The sequence below is a fragment of the Xyrauchen texanus genome, chromosome 42 (genome assembly GCF_025860055.1).
Source record: "Xyrauchen texanus isolate HMW12.3.18 chromosome 42, RBS_HiC_50CHRs, whole genome shotgun sequence".
Classification (NCBI taxonomy): domain Eukaryota; kingdom Metazoa; phylum Chordata; class Actinopteri; order Cypriniformes; family Catostomidae; genus Xyrauchen; species Xyrauchen texanus.
The window spans coordinates 14,765,853-14,790,665 of record NC_068317.1 but is presented as its reverse complement, the minus strand read 5'-3'; the positions used below and the strand labels follow the sequence as shown (position 1 = coordinate 14,790,665).

The window sequence follows — 24,813 nt, the reverse complement described above, 5'->3', positions numbered from 1 at the left end:
TATATATAAACTGGACAATAATGACTAGTTCTATACATTTCTATGAACTTGACATGTTTTAAACTTCATGTTTAAAGATTTATCATGTTTATAACCTCAGACAACCCTATTTTTAATTGACACATGAACCATAATATGATGAACTAAAACTCACATGGCCAAACTCACACAACAGGTGCAGTAAAAGGGGCAAAGACTCTCCTTGCAGAATATGATGTCATGAGGGATGAGATCATGAGTCAGAATGTTCAGGAACTTTGAGTTCAGTGAATTAGTTGTGTGCAGCAATTTGTCCACATGAGTAAACTCTAACTGTCAATGAAAGGTAAGCCTTATATAGGAATACAAGATTAGGTACCCCATACAAAATTGTTGCTTTTCCTTTATGAAAAAAACCCAACACATTTATATTGGATTAAACTTTATTGTTGGCCTGGTGTAATTTCCAAGAAAAGTCTCTAATATGCCTAATATCCCACCTTCGTGACATTTTTGCCTTTTTCATTTTTGTTTTTTAGATCATTTTTTTTAGATCATTTTGGCTGTGTACAATTTGCCATAGGTGTATATTTTTTTGGAGAGTTTCGATATTTCAACCTCAGTTCCTAAAATACATTGTGTACACAAAATAGTTACACTCAGGACCTTCAGGACAAAAATTTATCATTTGAAACCCATAAAAACAGCAATATGTGTTCCAAGTGCCATTAAAGCATAAAATCATGAATTCTATGATATTGGCGCCATTATTGTCATGTTTAGCCTATGGAGCAAATACATGTTTCCCCTATTTTCTGTTTCCTGTATTAAAGAGCACTGCAGGCCAATTGAATAAATAATGCAGCTACAATTGTGTGGGTGTGTTGGTATGGATGTCAGAGTGTGTGTGTTTTGAGAAGTGTTTGTCTGTGTGTGTGTGTGTGTGTGTGTGTGTGTGTGTGTGCGTGCGTGCGTGCGTGCGTGCGTGCGTGCATGCATGCGTGTGTGTAAATTTTGTAAACAAACTGCCATTGCTAGGGTTAAAATCCTGAAAAGTAATGAATATTTGGGAGCTATGATCAGGACTGATGTTGGTTTAAAAAAATAACTAATTGAAAGTGGAAAATAACATTAATATATAATATTACTATTGCAGTTTTTTGACGTGGACATTTTTCCCCTCTAAGGACGTCTGAGTAACTTATTTTTTTTTTATTGACGCACAAGGGTTAAGGCGATTTATAGCCAGCAGGACCAATGACGTTTTGCGTGAGGCGGGACTTCCTCGCTGTTGAGAGGCAGTTATTTGCAGAGCTTTATGGGAATCAGCGGCCTCTTGGCAAGCTTTACACATTCCAATCTTGCGACGCCGCCCTGACGCGCTCGGTAACGTAAACACGGACAGAAGCGAGAGAAACACCGAGAGCCCAAGTGACACATAACATCTATCGCATTCCCGCGGACCGGGCGGTGTGTCAGGATTCAGCCCGAGAGTTGGGGGTCCGGTTACCATCGCTCTAAAATTAGGGTTGCTTTGGGGCTGACGCAAGATAACTGGGGATGGAACCCTCTGTGGCAGCGGGGAACGAGGATCCATGGAAACGCGCCCTGCACATTTACTGCTGTTGATGACAAAGTGTATTTTTAGACTGTGTTGTCATCGTTTGGTAACAACGAGGCCCAAGGCGCATTGTATAAAGGGAGGACTTTGAAAATGCACTTGTACAGCAGCGCGTTAACACACTACCCCGGCTCCTCGCGAAAAGTTTCTGTAACTCTCTCTAGTGTCGCGAATAACTCAACAGCGACAAGTTCGAGTTCGTTGGAGGCGGACGGGAACACCGTTAACGAAAGAGCCACAGAAGCGCACAGAGGGGAACAGACTGAAGCGAAGATGCCTGCTTTTACATGTTATGAGGCCACCTCGATGAGGCCGGTTTTTTATACCTCGACTGCCGAGATTATCATCACACGACCCGATGGTGTGGAGAGATCGGTGCCCATTCATATCGTGAAGGAGCCACGTACGAACCGTAGACCACTGGAAACACACTACCACCGAGTTTCTTATGAAGCCAATGGAGATGATAATCCTCATTCGGATTCCAGCTTTGATTTAGATTGCACAGGGGACGTTTTTGAGGACAATGAGGAGACAAGTGAGAAAAAATCTCTAAACTTTGATAGGTTTTTTGACAAAGACAATTATAGAGTTTGTGAGAAGAGGGTGAAATCTTCTGTCCAAAACGATTCTACAAACCCCAGGATTTTTGGAACCGTACAGAGACTCTCATCTGAAGGTATGTTGCCCCTCAAAGACCAACCTCACAAGAAAAGGCCAGAAATTAACAAGGATGACAGTGACCCTGCAGAGGAGCCGGTCTTTGAGCTGCGTATCCTTCAGGAGCCCACTGTAACACCCAGCAAAAGTGACATTGACAACAAGGTGACCCGTTACTTGGCCGAAGTAGAGAAACAAAACAAATACCTCCATGACAAGCAGAAATACCGCTTTCACATCATCCCAGATGGGAACTGCCTGTACCGCGCTGTTTCCAAGGCTGCTTATTTGGACCAGTCAATGCACAAGGAGCTGAGAGAGCAAACCATCCATCACATCGCCGACCACCTGGATGAGTTCAACCCCATCATCGAAGGGGATATTGGGGAGTTTCTGATCAATGCAGCACAGGATGGCGCATGGGCTGGCTATCCAGAGCTTTTGGCCATGAGTCAGATGCTGAATGTGAATATTTACCTAACCACTGGGGGTAGTGTGGAAAGCCCAACTGTATCAACCATGGTGCACTATTTAGGAGAAGAGGACTTGTCTAAACCATCTGTATGGTTGAGCTGGCTCAGTAATGGTCATTATGATGTGCTGCTGGACAGCTGCCAGCCCAACCCGGAGTATGACGACTGGTGCCGTCACACCCAGGTTCTGCGCAAAAGAGATGAGGAGTTGGCCAAGTCCATGGCGGCATCCCTATCCAAAATGTACATTGAACAGAATGACCAGCACTGAAATTGGAGAATGTACCCGGGAATACTACATCTCATTCTGATGTTTCCAAATGGATTGCACTTTGATTCCTTGTGTGATGAACAATTGCCTTAATTTATTACATTTCTTTCATTGTGTGTGTTGATTTGTCCATAAATGTGTTGATGTGCTGTGCACAAGATGATATGTTGTGTTATTTGTAAATAAATAAGGATTGTGTGGGTCTGAGTGAATGTTTTTTTTTTTAGCCTTGACTGCACATTTGTCTATGGAATTTTAAGTCTGATGAATTTTTTTTGGATGTTTTACTTAGGACTCTTTCTTCACCAAGCCGGAATGTGTAACACTTGAGCAAATATTGCCACCAACTCTTGTTGTTATTTGTGTGTTTTTCCTCCCGTAGTTCTTAACCTGCACTGTTGTGTTGTACTAAATGGAGAATCTCTCATTTTCAAGTGGCTAAAGTCTATTTTGCAAAAGATGTATTTTGGAATAAAATCTTTGAACCGATTTGAAAATGTTTATTTACGTCATCAGGTCTCTCAGATGAAAAGTTCTGTGTGGACACGTTTATGTAAATCATAGTTATCCTATTAGTCAGCAGCTTCAGCATATGTACTAGAATAAAAGGAACCACAAAAAATCTGGTTGTAACACCTGGAAAAGTGTTTAAGAACATTTTAATTCCCAAAACATGGCTATTACATAAGTGTTTAACTTTACAGACAATGCACCCATATAGTGAAGAAATGATATAATCGTGTAAGAGTGAGAGGAGAAAATGATCTCATAACAGTGTCACTTGGAAGTGCATTAGTGAGCATTTATTAATGATGTCCTCATTGACTTCTCTGAAAACTGACCTAAATATGGTTAACTCTTATTACAAGTAGTTCTGATAAGGGGGCAGAAACTAGACAGAAGTTCTTTCCTTAAAGGGAAGTTCACCCAAAAATAAAAAATTCTCTCATCAATTATTCACCCGCATGCCATCCAAGATGTGTAAGACTTTCTTCTGCTGAATGAATGATTTTTAGAAGAATATCTCAGCTCTGAATATCTCAGCTCTTTACAATTCAAATTTTGAAGCTCTAAACTCCACATAAGTGCAACATAAAAGTATTCCAGACAACTCTGATGGTTAAATCGATATCTTCAAAAGCCATATAATAGGTGTGGGTGAGAAACAAATCAATGTTTAAAGGGGTCATGACATGGTTTTTTTATTGTATTATTATGTTCCCTTAGGTGCAATTATAGTATTAATATATTTTTTTTTTAAGAAAAACTTTTAAAATCTAGTGATTTATGACCTTTTCCGACCCTGTTTCTCATCCTCTGATTCAAACAGTCTGTTTTGGGGGCGTTTTCCATTTAAGACTTCAGTGTTAACGCCCACTGTTATGATTGGCTAACGTCAGTGCCTATGTATCAATTATTGACGCTCCCAGCCAGAACAATATGCAAGTAAACTAAGTAAAAACACTGTGATTATTCATAATGAATGAAATTGCGCTTTAAAAAGTAGTTTAAAGTTTAAAATAGATTACTTACAGTTTGCGTCGTCGTTGTTCCCAGAATAGTCGGCACGGACTTATCTTTGAGCAACAGTTTTCTGGCAAAGCCAGCATCATATTGAGATTTGTTCTCAAAACAGTCATCCTTAAAATGTACAGAACAAACGCTTAAGTTAACACTGCCGTGACTGGGACGTCCTCAAAAAATAAACTGCATCCATTTTTCCCTGACGTCTGGATCTTTCGGCAGCTTATTCAGAGGTTTTGTTTGACCACAGCCAGGAACAGCACATCTGTGTGGCATCGTAATTTTCCTGTGCACAAGTAGTCTCTGTCAGAGCTCGCTGTCCATCGACTGAACACTTGTGAGGCGACGGCGATACTGAAATGAGCGTAATTGTCTTGCGCTTAAAGCGTAGTTATCTTGTGCTGGAGGCGGTCATATGCAAACGCTGTTACGTCACTTCTAACCGTCACGTCACTTCTAACCATGAATCCAGAACGAGCTGTATTTTGAGCTTGATTAAATAAATGATTCGTTTAGAATGGGGAGGACGTCTTAAAATATTAAACTTGCAGGACGTTTTAATGATACAAAGACCTCTTATATACCAAAAGATCAAGGCAAATTTGGTTTCTCATGTCATGACCCCTTTAAGTCCCTTTTTCTTATAAATTCTCCTCCCTGCCCAGTAGGGGGCAATATGCATAAAGACAAAAACAGGTAAAAGTGAAGGAAAAAGGCCTTCACCCACACCTATTTCACTTCTGAAGATATGGATTACTTTTTTCCTGGCTTTGTGAGAATTTTGGAGCTTCAAATTTTTGGCACCTTTTCACTCGCATTGTATGGACCTACAGAGCTGTAATATTCTTCTATAAATCTTAATTTGTGTTCGTCAGAAGAATGAAAGTCATACACATCTTGGATGCCAGGGGGAGAGTAAATCATGAGAGAATTAACATTTTGGTTTAACTATCCCTTTAAACATGATCTCTCTTCACTGCCATAAGTGGAACAGCACAATCTGTTTTTACAAACAGACGATGAATCTTAGCTGACCTAATGGCGAAGTACAACAACACAGAGGCACTGTTATAAATGAACTCATTTACACATCCTCATGTGTCGTACACTTCACAAGTTCACTTCACAAAAAAGCTCTCCAGGGCCAAAGATTTATGCAAAGTACAATAATTGCAGTTTGCGTCGAGTTGTTTCAGTAGGTTTTCGAGTAAGTATATTTAGCACAGAATGGCCTCTGTGTTATGTTGCATACATTTTAAAAAAAAAAAATCTTCTGTAAATGTTACTCATGCATATTCCTGAGATGTTTTTAAAAACCAACTGAATTGGTTACATTTTTCTGAATGTTGCAATCTCATCAGAGCAACATGAGGCCAAAATTCCTGAAATGGGAAGCAGGCACCTACACTTGTATGACCCATGACATACAATGTTTTTTTCATATTACTGAAAATATACTAAAATTATAATAGATAGATAGATAGATAGGTGATATGATTACACTTTGCTGTATAGCCTGCAGATTTCATCTGAAGGTCAACGTGGAGGCAATGACTGTGCTAAGTGTCTAGGTTGGCATCAGGTGGATTTCAGAAATTTGCACAAAATTTTTCACTACCTTTTTTGGTTTATTTAGTCAGTCTGCAAACAAAACAAGAAAAAACAAGAGAAAAGAAGACCAGAGCAAGGACCATCTAAATCCTGGTGTGCAATCATACACGCTCCTGTCTGTTTTATCAGTTCATTTCAGTCTATCCCACTGTAAATAATATTTAGGGTTTGTTTGTTTATTTTGGTGGATAGCGTAGGTTTTTCCATGTAGACTGGGTCATTTAAACAGATAACCATAACAATTCAGTAATTCTTCTTGCCAAACAATGCACAGCTTGCGTAGTATAATGTATCTGTAATGAAACAGATGGTTGGTAATAGGAACATTAGATGGAATAAGGTAAGAAAAGCGCTACACTGATCTGATCTGTGAAGTAAGGCTTATCCCCCTTACATGGCAGACCAATATCCAGACCAAAAATGGCCCTTTGAAAAAAGCACTTGTAGTCCGTGTATAAATTTGTGGTTGTTCCAGAGTTAGCCACTAGATGTCAGCATAAGCCCGAGCGCTCCATGGATGTGTACAGCAGTATTCTGCAGCTCTTTAGCGAATGCCAACATAGAGCATCGTGTGGATCATGCGTCAAGACACACAAATGAACCTCGAGTCTGTTACTCGAGACAGTGAATGTGTGTTTGTGAGAGTAAGAGAAAGTGTGTGGTCATGATGCTATTAAGGGAATGCTTCGATGTAGTTTTCTTACCAGCCTAATAAACAATAATTTTTAAAAGCATATAAGTCGTCTAAGGCTATATAAGATTTTTTTTTCTAATGAAAATCCATGATTAACATATGGGTTTTGAAATCGTGGGAAAATACAATTATATTCTCCATATTCCTTCTACAGAACAATCGGATTTAAATCGGAATGACGTAATTCTGCAGTCATGTGGACTCTTAAGTTCCCTTGTTTATTTACTTATTTATTATTATTATTATTATTACTTTTTGGGCTGAAACCCCCCTCGCTTTCTCTCTCTCTCTCCCCCCTCTGTCTATCCTTGCTCACTCTCTCCTCTCTCATAAAGGAGTTTGTGTCCTTTCCTCAGACATCCATGCGCATGTACTACCGAAGAGGAGCTCCATGTGTTCTGCTTTGGACGGAAGTGAGAAATAAGCGAAAGTTTTGCGGATATTTTCTATAAGAGTTGAGTCAAGATGTCCGGACATCGGGTTCAGTTTGCAGATCTTCCTTCCACCGGCGAGCGCAGAGGAAGCCCGAAAATGAACAGTAAGATTTCTGAGTTTCTAGTTCTTCAGGTTGTGTCTCAAAGTGATTGATGCGCAAAAATACTGCTTGCGCACATGATGCCCAGAAATGCTGTCTAGAAAGGTTTTTACGCACAGCTTATTGAGTCTGAAGTTTATTTATTTGAATCTTTGCTGATGTGCGCTTTCACTGACAGCAAAGCTGTTTCATACCTCATCACAGTCTAATATAGACTATTCTTTAAAACTGAACGGGATAGTTAAACCAAAAATGTTCTCATCATCCTCTGCGTCCCTAACGACCAAAATGATGCCTTCGAAGAGGACTTCGAATGGAGAACAATCGTGATCGTCATCCGTAAGGTCATTACAAACAGAACAATATGTTATTTATTTACTTACTTTAAAAGTGAGTTTGAATGACTGTTATTTTTGAGCCCACTTTTTTTAGCACACCAATTGGCTCTCACAGTGGATGTTAAAGTCGTAAATGGAACAGGGCTTAGTAGGAATGAGCACTTCTGAATGGAACGCACCCAATTACTCACTCTCATGCCATCCCAGATGTGTATGACTTTTTTTGATAAACATAAACAAAACAGTTTACAAGAATATCTCAGCTCTGTAGGTCAATACAATGCAAGTGAATGGTGACTTTGAAATTGGAAGCCCCAAAAAGCATAGAGAGGCAGCATAATATTAATCCATAAGAATCCAGTTGAAGTGATAGGAAATTTTATGAAAGCATTTTATGGTGAACTATCCCTATAAATACATGGTTAAAAAATCTAACATGTACTGGATTCTAACATAATTTGGGACCAATCCTTAAGAATCCTTATAAAATATGATCCTACTGGATAAACTGAAACTAAAATGTATGTTTATATGTTTTCAACATTTTAGTTCATTCAATAGGATCTTATTTTGATTCATAGCAGATTATTTTTGATTCCATTAAGATCCTTTAGGATTGCTTCCAAGTTATAGAAATACCATTTGCAATACTGTACAGACTTCTAAGGTTTTAGGACTATATATATATATATATATATATATATATATATATATATATATATATATAAACATCACAGTCAGAAGACCCTAAATTCACTGTAGTTTACTGGATAAAAAGGTAGTTGTAGTCATCTAAATTTAGCTTTATGTGCACAAATTACTTGATGAGAAAAATTCTATAAGATGAAATTAGTTATATACAGTACACTGATTGTGTGAATAAGGCCTCCTGGAACACAAGTCCTTCCCCATAAAGACAGAAGGGACTTCTGGTGGGGAGAGATAATCAAGGGCAATATCATATTGGCCCAAATGCCATGATTTTAAAAAGTTCTATCTCATTCCCTCTTTTTCACTTTCTTTCTGAATGCAAACCAGAGAGAAAGACAGCCTCACTACCCCCACATGAGCAATAGCAGTCTTTTCAAGACTGTTGGATCCAAAACGGCAAGTTCCATTAACTGAAATCCAGAGTGTCTGTAGTAAGGTTTCACTGTTTGGATCGGTTCCATTGATACATAATCTTAAGTACAGGAAGTGTATATCAGGACTGCAGTGCTGCTAAGATAGTGAGAGGTTGTTTGGAAAACTGAAATGAAGACTTTAGAATGTGTATCCTACTACTTGAATGGTTTATGTATTTAAGTATTTTAGTTTTGTGTATTCTGCAAACCAGGTGTTTTTCAGCATAACTGACATATTCACAACTCAAAGAAAATTCTTAATGGTATAGCTGCACTAGACTTACATTTACCACAAAATTAACAATATTAGCCTCCCATAAGGTGAGGAAAGGTTCTCCAATCAGCATCTCAGTGGTTGGCCCAGTATGTCAAGAAGCTGAAGTTTATTAGATTAAGGAGTATTTATGTACTGTATCACAAAATGGCAATGTAGTTTTAGAGCATTGTGTCCTATTCAGGTTTCTACTTGTCATTGTTGGGTCATAGCTGAACACTCAGAAATGATTGCTTAATCTGGAATATTTTTAGGAGGAGCAAAACTGTCCTTGGTCTCCCTCCATTTCTTGGGTGTTGATGTGTCTTCTCATCTGCTCAGGAGGTCAATGAGAGTATGTGAAACTCTGTATGTCAGATTAGTCTTTTTTATCTCAGTTAGTACAAATCATTTGCATTAGGCTTTCTGATACACCAAATGTTTGTTTAAATAAATAAGGCAAGGCAGCATGATCACACATGAAATTAACATGTTTCTACCAACTATTCCAGTAACCTGAAATCAACCTAATTCGGGTCCCATGTAAACTAGAAATCAATTGCAATCACATAAGCAATGATAAGCGTTATTTGTGGTTTGTGTTTTCACTCTAAGATTACATGCTTACTCCTCTGATGGTTAGGTTTATAGGGCTGGGGTTTGGGTTTGGGCATATGCTTAATAAAATATGCATTACTGTTTACTGAACTACATCTCCTTTTTTTTTTTTTACTTCTTTTGCAACTCGCTTTTGGTGCCAGCCTGTGAATATTTCCCCCAGAAAATGTCACTCACAAGTGCACATTCATTCAACAACACTTCCAGCTTTGACCACTGGGGGCAGTGGTTCCGATTTCAGGAAGCCCAGACTAATATCAGCTGGAAATCTTTCAACCGATTTTCGCCAAATTCATCAATCTGGGTGAGACATCCTATATAAAGCCTTTATTAAGCTTACCAAAGCAATATTCATAAGAAATCAAAGACCATTGTTTTCTATTTTAGGCTTATTAGATGTTGACTGTTGAGAGTAACATGAAATTATTTTGAGAGAGAGGAAGGATGTGACTGGGACACATTGCAGGCTAGACTCAAACCTGCATCATGAGCGCAACAGCTAAACATGTCAGGAGCCTGGGTAATAACTACAGAACCAAAGCTCTGATCAAAGGCAGGGCTTCCAGCTTTTGATTTTGTTTATTTCTAAATACTTATTAAATGTATTTTAAGAGGGCAGTTAAGGTCATTTGTGATTGGCTGATTGGTCATGTCAGTGATGCTGGAGGGTTTGGGGATCATCTTTATGTAAAGCTCTAATTGGATGCAGATGTCATGCACGGCCATGTGATGCTCCCCTCAGTGCTGCTTTGAAGTGACTCTGGATTTGATATACATGAGGTTTGGATTTAATTTTCTGGCTCATCAATCCAGCCCAATCCAGTGATGGAGAGAGGTCCGGGAGAAATGCATGGCTGCATGTGTGTGTGTCTGTGAGAAATGCAAGCTCAGGTACAGACACACATCTCTGGATGACAGGGCAGAAAATGCTGAATCTCCATGGTGACAGGGCAATTGACATACCACGTGAGAGCCTACAAAGTGGAGAACTGCCAGACCTGACAAATTCCTACAAGTAGCATTAGCTCAGCACATGCTGGTGTGTGTGTGTGTGTGTGCCACAGAGGGTCCATCTCTTCTATAGTCAATACATGTCAAACACATTGCTGATTAGGAAAGAAAGAGGGAGAGAGTGAGAGGGACAAAAAGGAATAGAAACATCAATGGATAGAGGGAGAGGGCAATGTGCAGCACTGTGGAATTACCTATAAGACAGAAAAATGACAAATAAGATCTCTTTAATATCTCAATTGTCTTTCTTAGCAACAAGATTAAATGGAGAGAAGAAGGAGACATTTGCATTTGCTTAAGTCTCTTGCTTCTCAGATTTTCATTTTCTAGAGTTTCAGAACTCAACTGTGTCACAAAGTGTACTCAGATTTGCTGATCCCATCAAAGTTTGCCATCAAAAGCCAGAGATTGCAATATAAATACAAACATTTATCATCAAATTCCCCCAAGTCCACATGATCTGGACTATGATATGAACAATAATTTTATAGCACTACTCTTACCTCATGTCATTAACTGGGTAATTTTTTTCTACAACCATACTCGAAAAGAGTCCATTGCTACCTTTAAGCAACATCTTAAGACACTCTTCTGTGAGCACTAAGTGCATAATAGTTCAATGTGATCTCATGAGTATTTGTAAGTATTCTAAAGCTTGGTTCTAGCAAACATACATTTTCCAAAGCATACAATACTGGATCGTTTTACATATTAACACCTTTAAAAATGTACACATTTTTACTTTTACTGATTTAATCGATGACTATTGAATTCAACCAGGTAATATCATTGCATTTATAATCAATAAGATGTGTTAAATGTGAATTATTTTTCTCAAGAGCAAAAAAAAAAAAAAAGTTGATCGTTAACAACAAAACAGTAATTTGGCAATAAATTATTATTAAATTGTGTTTGTATCAAAACTGTTGTTTAATATTAAATATTGTAGTGTAATATTACAGATAAATAAATAAAAACAAATGCTTAAATCCTCAATATTAAGTGTTTTTCTTCAGAAGAATATTGTGCTCATGTATAAGCTCATCCTTTGAAAATATAATAATTACACAAAAAACAAGGTTAGAGCTTCTGTGTTCTTTTGATTCGTCGCCCTGCGGAAGTTGCTAAAACCTTTAGCTAAGCAAAAGCTTAATCATCTGGTGTTTGAGGATGTTTAACATGAATCACTTGGATATCGAAAATCTCATTTAATAGCAACAACCCTGAGCATAAGGCCACATTTGGGGTCTTCAAGTAACAGGCAGGACATTTCTTAAAAGCATAATATTTAACATATGGCTTCATTTTAATAGCTGTTTTGTCTGAACAATTATATTGTGTTTTATGGTTATTTCTCATTCACAATGATACGACAACATTTTTGAACGTGGTAGAATGGAGCTAATGGTAGAATGGAGCTAATGCATTGGATGGCTTATTGAGTGACTTAATTGCTAGTGAATACATCCCATTGCGTTTTGTGTGTGTGTGCGTGTGTGTGTTTGTGTGTTTGTGTGTACAGTGATCGCGATGGGAGAAAGGTGCCTTACAGGCTCCATATGTTTAGAATTACGATGGGGGTGGAGTAAGTGCATATGCTGCCTCCCAGGAACAAACTGAGTCAGTGATAGGGAGACACGTGTTTCTCCGATGCCCTTGTTGTGCGTGCTTGATGTGTAAATTGTGCACCAAAACTGCAGCACCTCTTGCCAAAAATGTGTTCCCGCACCTTTGCCTGACACTGTTGTGAGTTATGCAGTTGTTTTCCCAATTTGTAAGTGGCTTCAGAGATCAAAGTCTGATAAATGAATGTAAATTAAATGTTAAATGTAAACGTATTTTATTTCCTCTAAGGAATTTTAAGTGAAACATCTGAGACAAATTTGATGCTTAAATGAAGCATGACTTAAAGCTTCTTTAAGTCTCCTGATATACTGAGGTAAAGATGGATATTTGCACGGTCAAACCTCAATAGCTTTCAAACCAGCTGAGCCACAGACTCCAAATAAGTGTCATGATGTTGGAAAAATTGCACACAACATTGTACAGGTCTTATTTTCACGATTTGGACATGAATTTGCTTTCCAAAACTAATAAACATGTGAAAATGTGAGCAGCATTCTGTATTCCTAGTTGAATTGGTTAGGGAGTGTATGCAAAGTACACACTTTTTTTAAGGTTCAAAAAGTCCAGTGACTACTCTTCTATATGACACACCCTTTAGTTTGTCCATTTTCATCTCACATGATGTTATATACATTTTTGTAACTTTCTAATTTCGATAGCTCCTTGGTCATGTGACCTACTGATGTCACCCAAGGTTAAAAATGTCCACTGACTACTCTTCTATATTGCACAACCTTTAGTTTGTCCATTTTCATCTCATGTGATTTAACATTAATTTTTTTTACATTTAGAGTTTTAATAGCTCCATGGTCATGTGACCTACTGACCTCAAACAAGGGTCAAAATGTTCATTGACTACTCTTCTATGTTGCACACTCTTTAGTTTGTTCATTTTCATCTCACGTGATTTTGTATGAATTCTTATAACATTCAAATTTCAATAGCTCCTTAGTCATGTGACCTAATTACCTTAAACAAGGGTTGGAATATTCATTGACAGTCCTTCTATATTGCACAATGCACACCCTTTAGTTTTTCCATTTTCATCTCACATGATTTTTACATTATTATTTTTTTATTTCGAATTTCATTAGCTCCATGTGACCTACTGACCTCAAAAAAGGGTCAAAATGTTCATTGACTACTCTTCTAAATTATATTACACACTCTTTACTTTGTCCATTTTCATCATGACCAAGGAGCTACTGAAATTACACCTTTAAAAAAAATAATGTAACATGTGAGATGAAAATGGAAAAACTAAAGGATGTGTAATATAGAAGGGAAGTCATTCTGACCCTTTTTGAGGTCAGTAGGTCACATGACCAAGGAGCTATTTAAATTAGAAAGTTTTAAAAGAATCATGTAAAAAAGTGTGAGATGAAAATGGACAAACTATATGATGTGCAATATATAAGGGTGGTCAGTGGACATTTTGAACCTTGGTTGACATAAGTAAGTCACATGACCAAGAAGCTATTGAAATTAGAAAGTTTAAAAAAAAAATCATATAAAATCATGTGAGATGAAAGTGAGAAACTTAAGGTTGTGCAATATAGAAGGGTAGTCAGTGGACATTCTGACCCTTGTTTGAGTTCAGTATCTCACATGACCAAGAAGCTATTGAAATTATTTTAAAATTCAATTAAAATCATATGACTGAAAAGTGACAAACTAAAGGTGTACACTATAAACTAAGCAAAAAAAAAGAAACGTCCTCTCACTTTCAACTGCTTTTAATTTCAGCAAACTTAACATGTGTAAATATTTGTAAGAACATGAAAAGATTCAACAACTAAGACATAAACTGAATAAGTTTCACAGACATGTGACTAACAGTAATGGAATAGTGTGTCCCTGAACAAATTGGGGGGGGGGTCAAAATCAAAAGTAACAGTCAGTATCTGGTGTGGCCACCAGCTGCATTAAGTACTGCAGTGCATCTCCTCCTCATGGACTGCACCAGATTTTTACCCCAATCTTTCACCAAGGCACTTACAAGTTTCCAGACATTTCTGTGGGGAATGGCCCTTGCCCTCACCCTCCGATCCAAGAGGTCCCAGATGTGCTCAATAGGATTGAGATCCGGGCTCTTCGCTGGCCATGGCAGAATACTGACATTCTTGTCTGGCAGGAAATCATGCACAGGATGAGCAGTATGGCTGGTGGCATTGTCATGCTGGAGGGTCATATCAGGATGAGCCTGCAAGAAGGGTACCAAATGAGGGAGGAGGATGTCTTCCCTGTAACTTACAGTGTTTTTGACTGCCTGCAGTGACAACAAGCTCAGTCTGATGATGCTGTGACACTCTGCCTCAGACCATGACGGACCCTCCACCTCCAAATCAAGCCCACTCCAGAGTACCGGCCTTGTGTTATGCTCATTCCTTCGATGATAAACACGAGTCAGACCATCACCCCTGGTGAGACAAAACCATGACTCGTCAGTGAAGAGCACTTCAGTCATGTCTGGTCCAGCGAAGGTGTGATGTGCCCATAGGAAATGTTGTTGCCGTGATGTCTGGTAAGGACATGCCTTACAACAGGCCTACAAGCCCTCAGTCCGGCCTCTCTCAGTGTATTGCGGACAGTCTGAGCACTGATGGAGGGATTGTTCATTCCTGGTGTTACTCGGGCAGTTGTTGTTGCCATCCTGTTCCTGTCCCGCAGGTGTGATATTAGGATGTACCGATCCTGTGCCAGTGTTGTTACATGTGATCTGTCACTGTCTCCCTGTAGCGCTGTCTTAGGCATCACACAGTACGGACATTGCAATTTATTGCCCTATATACATCTGCGGTCCTCATGCCTCCATGCAGCATGCCTTAGGCACGTTCCCGCAGGTGAGCAGGGACCCTGGGCATCTTTCTTTTGGTGTTTTTCAGAGTCAGTAGAAAGGTCTTTTTAGTGTTCTAAGTTTTATAACTGTGACTTTAATTGCCTACCATCTGTAAGCTGTTAGTGTCATAACGACCATTCCACAGGTGCATGTTCATTAATTGTTTATGGTTCATTGAACAAGTATGGAAAATATTGTTTAAACCTTTACAATAAATATCTGTAAAGTTATTTGTATTTTTACAAAATTTTCTTTAAAATACAGTGTCCTGAAAAAGGGACATTTCTTTTTTTGCTGAGTTTAGAAGGGTAGTCAGTGGATATTCTGAACCTTGTTTGAGGTCAGTAGGTCACATGGCCAGAGCTATAGAGATTTGTAACAATGAAAAACATAAAAATGTATGTAAAATCACCTGAGAGGAAAATGTACAAATCAAAGTGTGTGCAATATTTAAGGGTAGAGAGTGGATGTTTTTAAAGTAGTTTGAAGGACCTATTGAATTTAACAGCAGTGGGACTCCCGGGCGAGGAGGACAGAATAACAGCAAGGTGAGTAATCCTGGTAAGTAGAGATGGTAAACCACAGCGATGATATCACAGACGGCAACAGGGAACTGACTGGGCAAGAGAAGAGAATTAAACTAGATAGGGAAAAAATAAACAAACAAGAATAGACTAGACTTAACTTGACTAGACTGGAATGGCGAGACCACACGTAAACACAAGGAACAATCTTGCATCGAAAGAGAGAAACATGATGGTATAAGTAGGCAGAAGGGAACGAGCTGCAGGCGAACTAATGTTCCCATGGGAACGTCAATCACACTGTCCATGTGACTGAGGAAAGAACAAGAGGGAAACTATCAGCCATGTAAACACACCAATGGAAGTCTGCAATGAGAGCAGGATCTAGAACATCATGGGCTGGAACCCAGTTTCTCTCATCTGGGCCAGAGGGAAACAGGGGAGGCTGGTAGATGAAACAACACTGGAAAGGTGACATACCCGTAGATGACACTGCAAGGAGTTGTGTGTGTACTCGACCCTGGTGAGTTTGGAACTCCTAGTTGATGGTTCACATGAGGCCACATAGCACAGGACCCTGTCCAAATCCTGGTTAGGTCACTCGGCCTGCCCATTGGTCTGAGGATGGTAACAAGAAGACAAACTCACAGTCGCACCCAGTTGTCTGCAAAACTCAACCCAAAATTTGGAGTCAAACTGGGAACCTCTGTGAAAAACCACATCTGTTGGGAGGCCATGGATGCAAAAAGACATGGTTAATGACAGTAGCTGCTGTCTCCCTCGCTGCAGGTAATTTGGAGAGGGGAATAATGTGAACCGTCTATTAGAACCTGTCCACCATGATCAATGATGTCATGTTTTGCAACCACACATTGGTGGCGAGGAACGCGATTTGGTGTTCTTACTGCAGCGAGGGCAAGGAATGTGCACGTGCCACTGACAGGGAGATGCTCCGCATCCTTACAAGGGCAGTGAAAGAGCTTCACCCTGACTGGTCTCTCCCAGAGGAACCTGAACAGTCTCGCCTCGATTAATGGTTCCAGCAGTCCGGACACCGTCAAATGGCAGCATCCTGCACAATTCTTCCCCGAAGTTCATAATGAACTATTCAAGTCCTGGTGCGCTGCCTTATTTGGCGCGCTCGCACAGTGACGCCATCCTCTTTAATGTGGATCATGGGTGCTGGGCGCTTTTGGATGCTCCAGTGTCACCAGCCGGCCTTTTTGGCGGCTCTATGAATACGTTTGCTGAGTGTTATGTTGCAATTCAGCAACAGTCACAGGCTATGAGACACTTTATGCCCATGCAGAGTATATCACAGACTATCTTTGGCTCCTCGTACATTCACAAAGTGCATTGATGCGGTTCTCGCCCATCTGAGACTGAGCGGCATGCGCATTTTGAACTACCTCGACAATTGGCTGTTACTGCTGCAATCAGAGGCTTTGTTATGCTAGCACAGTTTTCTGCTTCAGCCATCTTACGGTGTCTATCTCAGTTCAAACTGGGGAGAACATTTCCACTGAAACTTGTTTCAGAAAGCATTGGGATTTGTGGTGGCGGCATCCTCTTACACATGAGACCTCTTCAGTGCTGGCTGAAGCGCTGTGTGCCGCGACGTGCTTAGCGCCAATGATGCATGCACTTCACTATATCCAGCCGCTGTTTAGCACCACGGACAGCTCCTCCTGCATTTTACCAGCGTGGTGTCGCGCTGGGGTAAGTGTCACACAGTGCCTAAAGCCATCGGCTGCATTTTTAGCCTTAAAGGCTTTTCAGTCAGATTAATCAAACTGTCATATCCTGGTTCACTCAGACAACATGACAGTTGTGGCATATATAAAGCGCCAAGGCAGAATTCAGGAGACTTCACCCTCAACCTGTATTGAGGATTTGGGAAATATCTGGCAAAGCTGAAATCTATCTATTTGCCTCAGTGGAGAATACCCACTGTCCCCTCTGGTACTCGAAGTCCCAAGTTGTCAGGCAGAAAGTGGTGACCACGGATGCTTCCAACACAGGTTTGGGGGCGGTGTGCAATGGACGCCCAACTTTTGGAACCTGGACAGGTGCAAGGAGGGGGTGGAACATCAACCACTTAGAGCTATTGGCTGTAATTCTAGTCTTAAAGACTTTCAGTCAGAAATAGTAAGCTGTCATGTCCTGGTTTACTCAGTCAACATGACAGTTATGGCATATATAAACAGCCCAGGCAGAATTAATTCACTGCCACTGTCGAGAATGACGCGTCACCCCCACCTATGGAGTGAGCATCATCTCTCCCTGAGAGTGACATATGTCCCAGGCTGCCTGAACTACAGTGCGGGTCTACTGTCATACCGGGTGAATGGAGACTTCATCCTCAAACTATACTGAGGATTTGGGAAATATTCAGCAAAGCAGAAATCAATCCCCCACTGTCCCCTCTGTTATTTAAAGTCCCAAGCCCTTCTGGGAAGGGATGCAATGGCACACAAATGGCCGGTGAAAAACAAATATGTTTCGAGCCTTTGGACTCTGTTGATTTGGGTATGCTCTCTATTAAGGCCACACTACTGCTGGCTCTGGCCTCAGTAAAACGGGTCGGTAACCTACATGCATTATCAGTCGACAATTTATGTCTGGAGTTTGGCCCCGGTCTTTCAAGAGCCACTGTCAAACCAGGGAAAGGCTATGTACCCAAGGTCCTGACCACACCCTTCAAAGCGCAGGTGGTTCACCTTCAGGCCTTCTTCTCTCCTCCATTGAAATCAGATGAGGAACAATCATTTCATTTGTTATGCCCTGTGCTGTGCTACATACATATGTTGAGCATACTTGCCAGTTCAGGCTGTCTGATCAGCTCTTTATATGCTATGGAGGATGCACAAAAGGAATGTCTGTCTCCAAGCAAGACTTTCTCACTGGATTGTCGATGCAATTACCCTGACTTACGAATCATGTCAGACTTGCCCAATTGGTGTTAAAGCACACTCAACTAGAGGTATGGCCTCCTCAGTGGCATATACGATTGGTGTGTCCTTACAAGACATAGGATTTGTAGCAGGATGGTCCTCTCAAAACACGTTTGCAAAGTTTTACAACCTAGACGTAATGTCTCTTTCTTATACACAAAGTTATAATTCCATAGGTCACAAGCACTTCATTATAAAGTAATAAGTAATTCATTCTATATGGCTATAACTCATATATTCATTATGAGTGCTCTCCTCCTGGCCATCATAATGATCACTCACTGCGGCATACACATGTCGGTCGCCTTCCCATAAGACTGCACCGCCATGTTTCCTCTCTAGGAAGTTATGTCACATAGTGCGGCGTGATGAGATTCTGTTTCCCATATGCATTAGTAAATGCAATGACAAGTGGACTGAATTCACAAGGGAACGTCTCGGTTTCGTCAGACGAAGGGAACGAGACGTTGCGAACTCTAGCCGCACCACAAGACTCAGAGTTCTTGAGGCACGAGCAATGCGCTCCTTGTTTTCAGTCAGAAATTCTGAGGAAATTGTGTCTGTGCACCTGTTTTATAGGGGTCAGTTCGTGCCGAAACGAGCGATCAGGTTTGCGCCAAAACAGGCGGGGCTTAAACACCATTGCCAAATATTAGAATATTGCCGTTATTGTAGAGAGGTTTCAAATAGGTTGTGTATGAAGGCACTCTCATATGCGTTAGTAAACGCAATGTCTCGTTCCCTTCGTCTCAGGGAACCGAGGTTACGTATGTAACCGACATGTTTTCTTGGGAAGTGGATGTGTTGTGGAGGCAGGGGCAGGGGCAGGGGCAGGGGGAGGGGCAGGGGTGAGGGCCCCAAAGGGCCTTTCAAAGCCTATTTTTTAGGGCCCCAAAAACATCAGAAATGCCACTGATTAGGTTTCTCCAAACGGAAAAGAAGAGAGAACTCCAAACCTGCCAACCCACTGTCCAAACACCCACTAATTCCATCCCTTCTTGCCCTCCTCCCCTCTCTCTTTGCATCTCTCAAGGACAGCCGATATATCAAATAGAGTTTTTCATGAAACTTCAGGAAGCGGGGGTACTAATAGTCCTACCGATCACAGCATCAGTGTACATAGGCAGCAACTTACTTCATTCCTTCCAACAATTCTTCCGGCATTCCTCCTCCCACTTTTCTTTATGGTTTTGCTCACGAGGGAATCTTTGACCTTGAGTCGAATCTCATGCTTAAGCTGATATATTATAGACAGGAAGCCAAAACAGTCTATGCTTTGCCATGTGCCTCCAAAAAAGTGATTATGTGACATTAGACTTAACTTGTCTTTCACTTTCTGAAGACCAAGAATCAATTACATTAATGGAAAAGAGAAAAGAAGATGGCCAGAAATTAAAATGTAAGTGTATGTACTTAGTTTAGATTTGTTTTCAACAAAAGTAAGCTAAATCTTACAAAACCTCCCTTTCGGGGTCAGCAGTGGCCCCCCTGACAGAAGCCTGGGCCCCCATGTGCCCCACCACTCACAGACCCCCCCTGTGAAAAAATTCTGTGACATTCTGTGACATTCTTAATTGGTAAATCAATTCATAAGTGAAGCAAGGGATAGTCTATTAATTAGCTTTACATTAAAACAATAGAAGTCTATGGTAAGCTAAGTATGTGTGTGTGTTGGAGGTGATGACCCCTAAGAGAGTGGTATTTGCTTGGCTCTTACAGTGTGGGATCATACGGTCTTACAAACACTTTCACGGCATGGGCACCAACATTATCCACTTACTCATGAAGATAAGCCTCCAGTGTGTGTGTGTGTAGGACACTATGTTCTCTTTGAGAATCCAAACACTTATGTCAATCTCACCCCTGGCGGAGGGTAAACTTACCCACAGACTGAATCCAATCTTTCACCTTTCACACATGACTTCCTACCATTTCATGAAACCACATCTGCAAAATAACAACCACAGAGATGTTCTCAACTCAAATTTACTCTACCATATCTCTTTATTTTTTTATTTTTCATGAATGTTTGCCAGTTTTTTCACCCTTCGCTGCAGCCTCTAAATTATGTACAGTGGCAATATTTTATGAAGTGCGCTTTTGCTTTGAAAAGTCACTGAGAATGTCCTTATATATCATGTTGGTTTTAATGAGATGGAGGGAATGGGAGGACAGATGAGAGGTGCTGGGGAATCCATGTGTAGATGAAAAATCAAAGAACAAGAGAAGAGGGGAGAAAAGACAAACAGAAGGGAGGTAAAGAGAAGAGGAGAGAGGATAGAAATAGTTTACCCAAAAATTAAAACGATGTCACCGTTTACTTACCCTCATGTTTTGTACTTACCCAAACCTTAGTTTTTTTTTTGTTTTTGTTTTTTAAACACCAAAGTAAAATGTAATCAAGAATTCTCTTCTAAACTTCTCTTTTTCCATACATCAAGAGTAGACAATGATCAGGGGCTGTTGACCAACAGGATGGACCATAAAAGGATCATGAAAGTAGTCCATATGTGACTTTTTTCTTCTACAGAACACAATAGAATGTCACAGTCACTGTTCCATATAATAGCAGTTGATTGAAGCTAAAAAAAAAAGCACCCAAGTTGTCATTAAAAGTAGCCATGCGACTCATGCGTAATATTTCCAAGTCTTCTGAAGCCATACAATATCTTTGAGTGAGGAATGGACCAAAATTAAAGTTGCTATTCATTGAAAATCTGGCCTTCCACCAAAGCTCTCAAATCACATTTGCACTTGCAAATATTCAAACTCAATGTTTGATACACAGCCCCAGGCCAGTGTATGCTTTTATAGTATAAAAAAAAAAAAAAAGCCATGTGAACATTCAGCAGAACATCTTCTTTTGTGTTCCACAGAAGAAAGAAAGTCATGCATTGTTTGAAACAACATGAGAATGAGTACATTTTAATGCAATTTTCATTTTTGGGTGAACTGTTGCTTTAAAACCAAATGGGAAATAAGAAAAATGGGATCCAGATAAGCTGAAGAGAAGACACTTGTTGGTTTGCATGTGAAGAGCAGAAGGATGTCCTCAGTGTAAAATAACTGTGCTCCCCAGTCAACACAAGCAGCTGTTTTTGTGCAGATTTACTGCTCTGCTTGCAAGAGTTCTTAAGTTACTCCTTCTAAAATAACATCGGCACAGGCACTTGTGCCTTGATGCAAATCATGGCCATTGTCTCAATATATGAAGCTGCAGATTTCTGTTTCTCTCCTCTGATTCCACTGGTCAGGACATGCTGGGACTGTTCTCACGGTAAGAAATACAGTTTTTCTTTCCCGACCACAGAAATGTCCCTCCAATTCTATGTCAGTAACGTCAGACTAAACATTCTGTTAACACATTAGAATACTGTATCTTACTTAATGCATAACTAATAAGGAATTACTGCAGAACTAATAGTCAATTCTTCATTAACACTTAAGTCACTACTATTAACTACTAAGGAAGATGTGTTAACTAATCAGTATGTAATAGCATTTTATAGTTGTGTTAAGTAACAATTAGCTAATCAATAACTATTGAATTCAGTCACGCCTCCTGATGAACTACTTTTAATTATCTACTAATTAAGCTTCAGGAGAAATAACTATTGAGTAACTACTTATGAACAGTCGATTAATTATCAATTAGCCATTACAATATTCAGGTTGTGGCCCTTTCTTCTTCCTTATTTCTAATGTTATTATGGAAATGCAATATGCATTTCGTGGAATTACTACACTCCCAAAATGAGTCATTACAGCGAATTTAGTAGTTTTGGCATGTATGGTCAATTGATAAAGTATTCAGTATTCTAAAGTGAAAATACAGGGAACCCATGATTTTTTAATACAGAATTACCAGATAATCATTCATTAATGGGGTTCCCTGTATTTTCACTTTAGAATACTGTTCCAGGTTGTAAGTAATTCCCACATAATTATGTACACACTATACTGTATATAAATCATAAACCTTCCAGAGGTAAGTTGGCTAGTCACTTATAGTGGGGATGGGGTTCCATTCCGTTGTTGATTTCTGGTTACAGACCACACTCACAAAGCAATTGACCATACAGGCCAAAACTACTAAATTCACTGTAATGACTCATTTTGGGAGTGTAGTAATTCCACGAAATGCGTATTGCATTTCCATAGTAATAATAAAATTAGAAATAAGGAAGAAGAATGGGCCACAACCTGAATATTGTAATGGCTAATTGTTATGATATAATTGTAATTGTAATTAATCGACTGTTCATTAGTAGTTACTCAATAGTTATTTCTCCTGAAGCTGAATTAGTAGATAATTAAAAGTAGTTCATCAGGAGGCGTGACTGAATTCAATAGTTATTGATTAGCTAATTGTTACTTAACACAACTATAAAATGCTTAGTAGTTAATAGTAGTGACTTAAGTGTTAATGAAGAATTACCTATTAGTTCTGCGGTAATTCCATATTAGTTATGCATTAAGTAAGATACAGTATTCTAAAGTGTTACCAACATTCTTATAAAACTGAGGCTTGAGGGGAGTGTAAATTAGCAGTTGCTCACACACTCACATATGTTGAGAGAGAGGCATGTGCTAAACAATTGCTCGAATCAATAGAGAAACTTACAGCTACTAAATTTTACTTTTTTTGAATAAAATGCGTGATGCTTGCCTGTGCTAAAAATCAGCACCACAATGCTCTAGGCTTTTGTAATTGAATGTGCAAAATATGCATAAAGAGCAATGTATTTACACCAATAAATGGCTTAAATAGCAGCCTTGGTGCAGCTGTGGCTCAGGTGGTAGAGTGGGTTGTCCATTAATCGCAGGGCTGGTGGTTTGATTCCTGGCCCACAGTACTCCACATGCCGAAGTGTCCTTGGGCAAAAAACTGAACCCCAAGTTGCTCCCAATGGCAGGCTAGCGCCTTGAATGGTAGCTCAGCCGTCATTGTTGCGTGTGAGTGTGTGTGAATGGGTGAATGAGATGCAGTTTGAATACCACTACATTTAAAAAAGCGCTATATAAGTGCAGACCATTTACCATAATGGTAAGAGACAGAGTCATTTTGATTAACTGTAATCTTAATAATATTTGCCTTAGTTAATATGTATTGAAAACTAATCTCACACACATGAACACTCTCAAACTGTGTGTGTGTGGGTGGGTGGGTTTAGGTTGTTTACAAGGACATTTGTTCAGGTTACAAACTGGTCATTACAAGGGTATTATATGATATATGTGGTTTACAAGGACAATTTTAGTGTCCCCATAATTCAAATCGCTTAAAAAACATACTAAATGATGTTGTTTTGAAAAATAAAAAAATGCAGAAAATGTTTTGTGAGTGTTAGGTTTAGGGTTATGGATAGAATCTATAATTCATACTGTATAAAAATGATTAGGTCTATGGAGAGTTATAAGGATAGCAGCACCAACATGTGCATGTGTGTGTGTGTGTGTGTGTGTGTCATAAAACTACAGTATGTGTCATAAAAGTGTGAGCCGGTCCCTATGTACAAATGTAGCATCCATTATTCAGACGGCTCCAGCAGCAGCACCTCAGAGACAACACTCTTGTTTCTCTCACTGCCAGAATGCTTAGTATAGCAGATGGCACCTATCTTTCTCAACACAAGCCACTTGTGAGATGCAGACAGATATACACACACATATCAGGCTTTCAAGCCTGCATGGATGTGTCACTTTAAACTCCCATCTGTATGTCACTTTTTTGTAAGACGTCAGATCGCTGCAGCCTTTCTGAATGTCCTGACAACTTAGGAGATGAAATGACAGTCTAAAATAATGGAATGGATAGTGATATGAGTGTGTGTGCGTGTGTGTATTTGGTTTGGAGAATGTAGATCTCTGATGTAGTAAAGATGCAGTTTATGTCCTCTAATATTTTAATTAATTCTGTTTTTACTCTTTACTCTTTCCTTTTGCTAATCAGTCAGGGAAAATGCACCCCTGATCAAGCCAGGTTAACATCCACACACACACACACACACACACACACACACACACACACACACACACACACTACAGATGAGTGATACCATTTATTTTTTATTATTATTATTTTTTTGTGATTCAATATCTAGACCATTATCAATGCCAATGTCACTGAAATCAATACTAATACTGATACTTCTATT

At 39.6% G+C, this 24,813-nt stretch overlaps 1 protein-coding gene across 1 annotated transcript; it reads left to right on the top strand.

Annotated features, from left to right (window-relative positions):
• Positions 1-1,304: 1,304 nt before the first annotated feature.
• Positions 1,305-3,488, top strand: LOC127635129 (uncharacterized). The gene has a single exon (XM_052114927.1). It carries the CDS (start codon positions 1,694-1,696, stop codon positions 3,002-3,004), a length of 1,311 nt encoding a protein of 436 aa, XP_051970887.1. The 5' UTR covers positions 1,305-1,693; the 3' UTR covers positions 3,005-3,488.
• Positions 3,489-24,813: the final 21,325 nt, after the last annotated feature.

Excerpts from the sequence above, each read along its gene's own strand:
- LOC127635129 (XM_052114927.1), top strand. The coding sequence starts at position 1,694 with ATGCACTTGTACAGCAGCGCGTTAACACACTACCCCGGCTCCTCGCGA.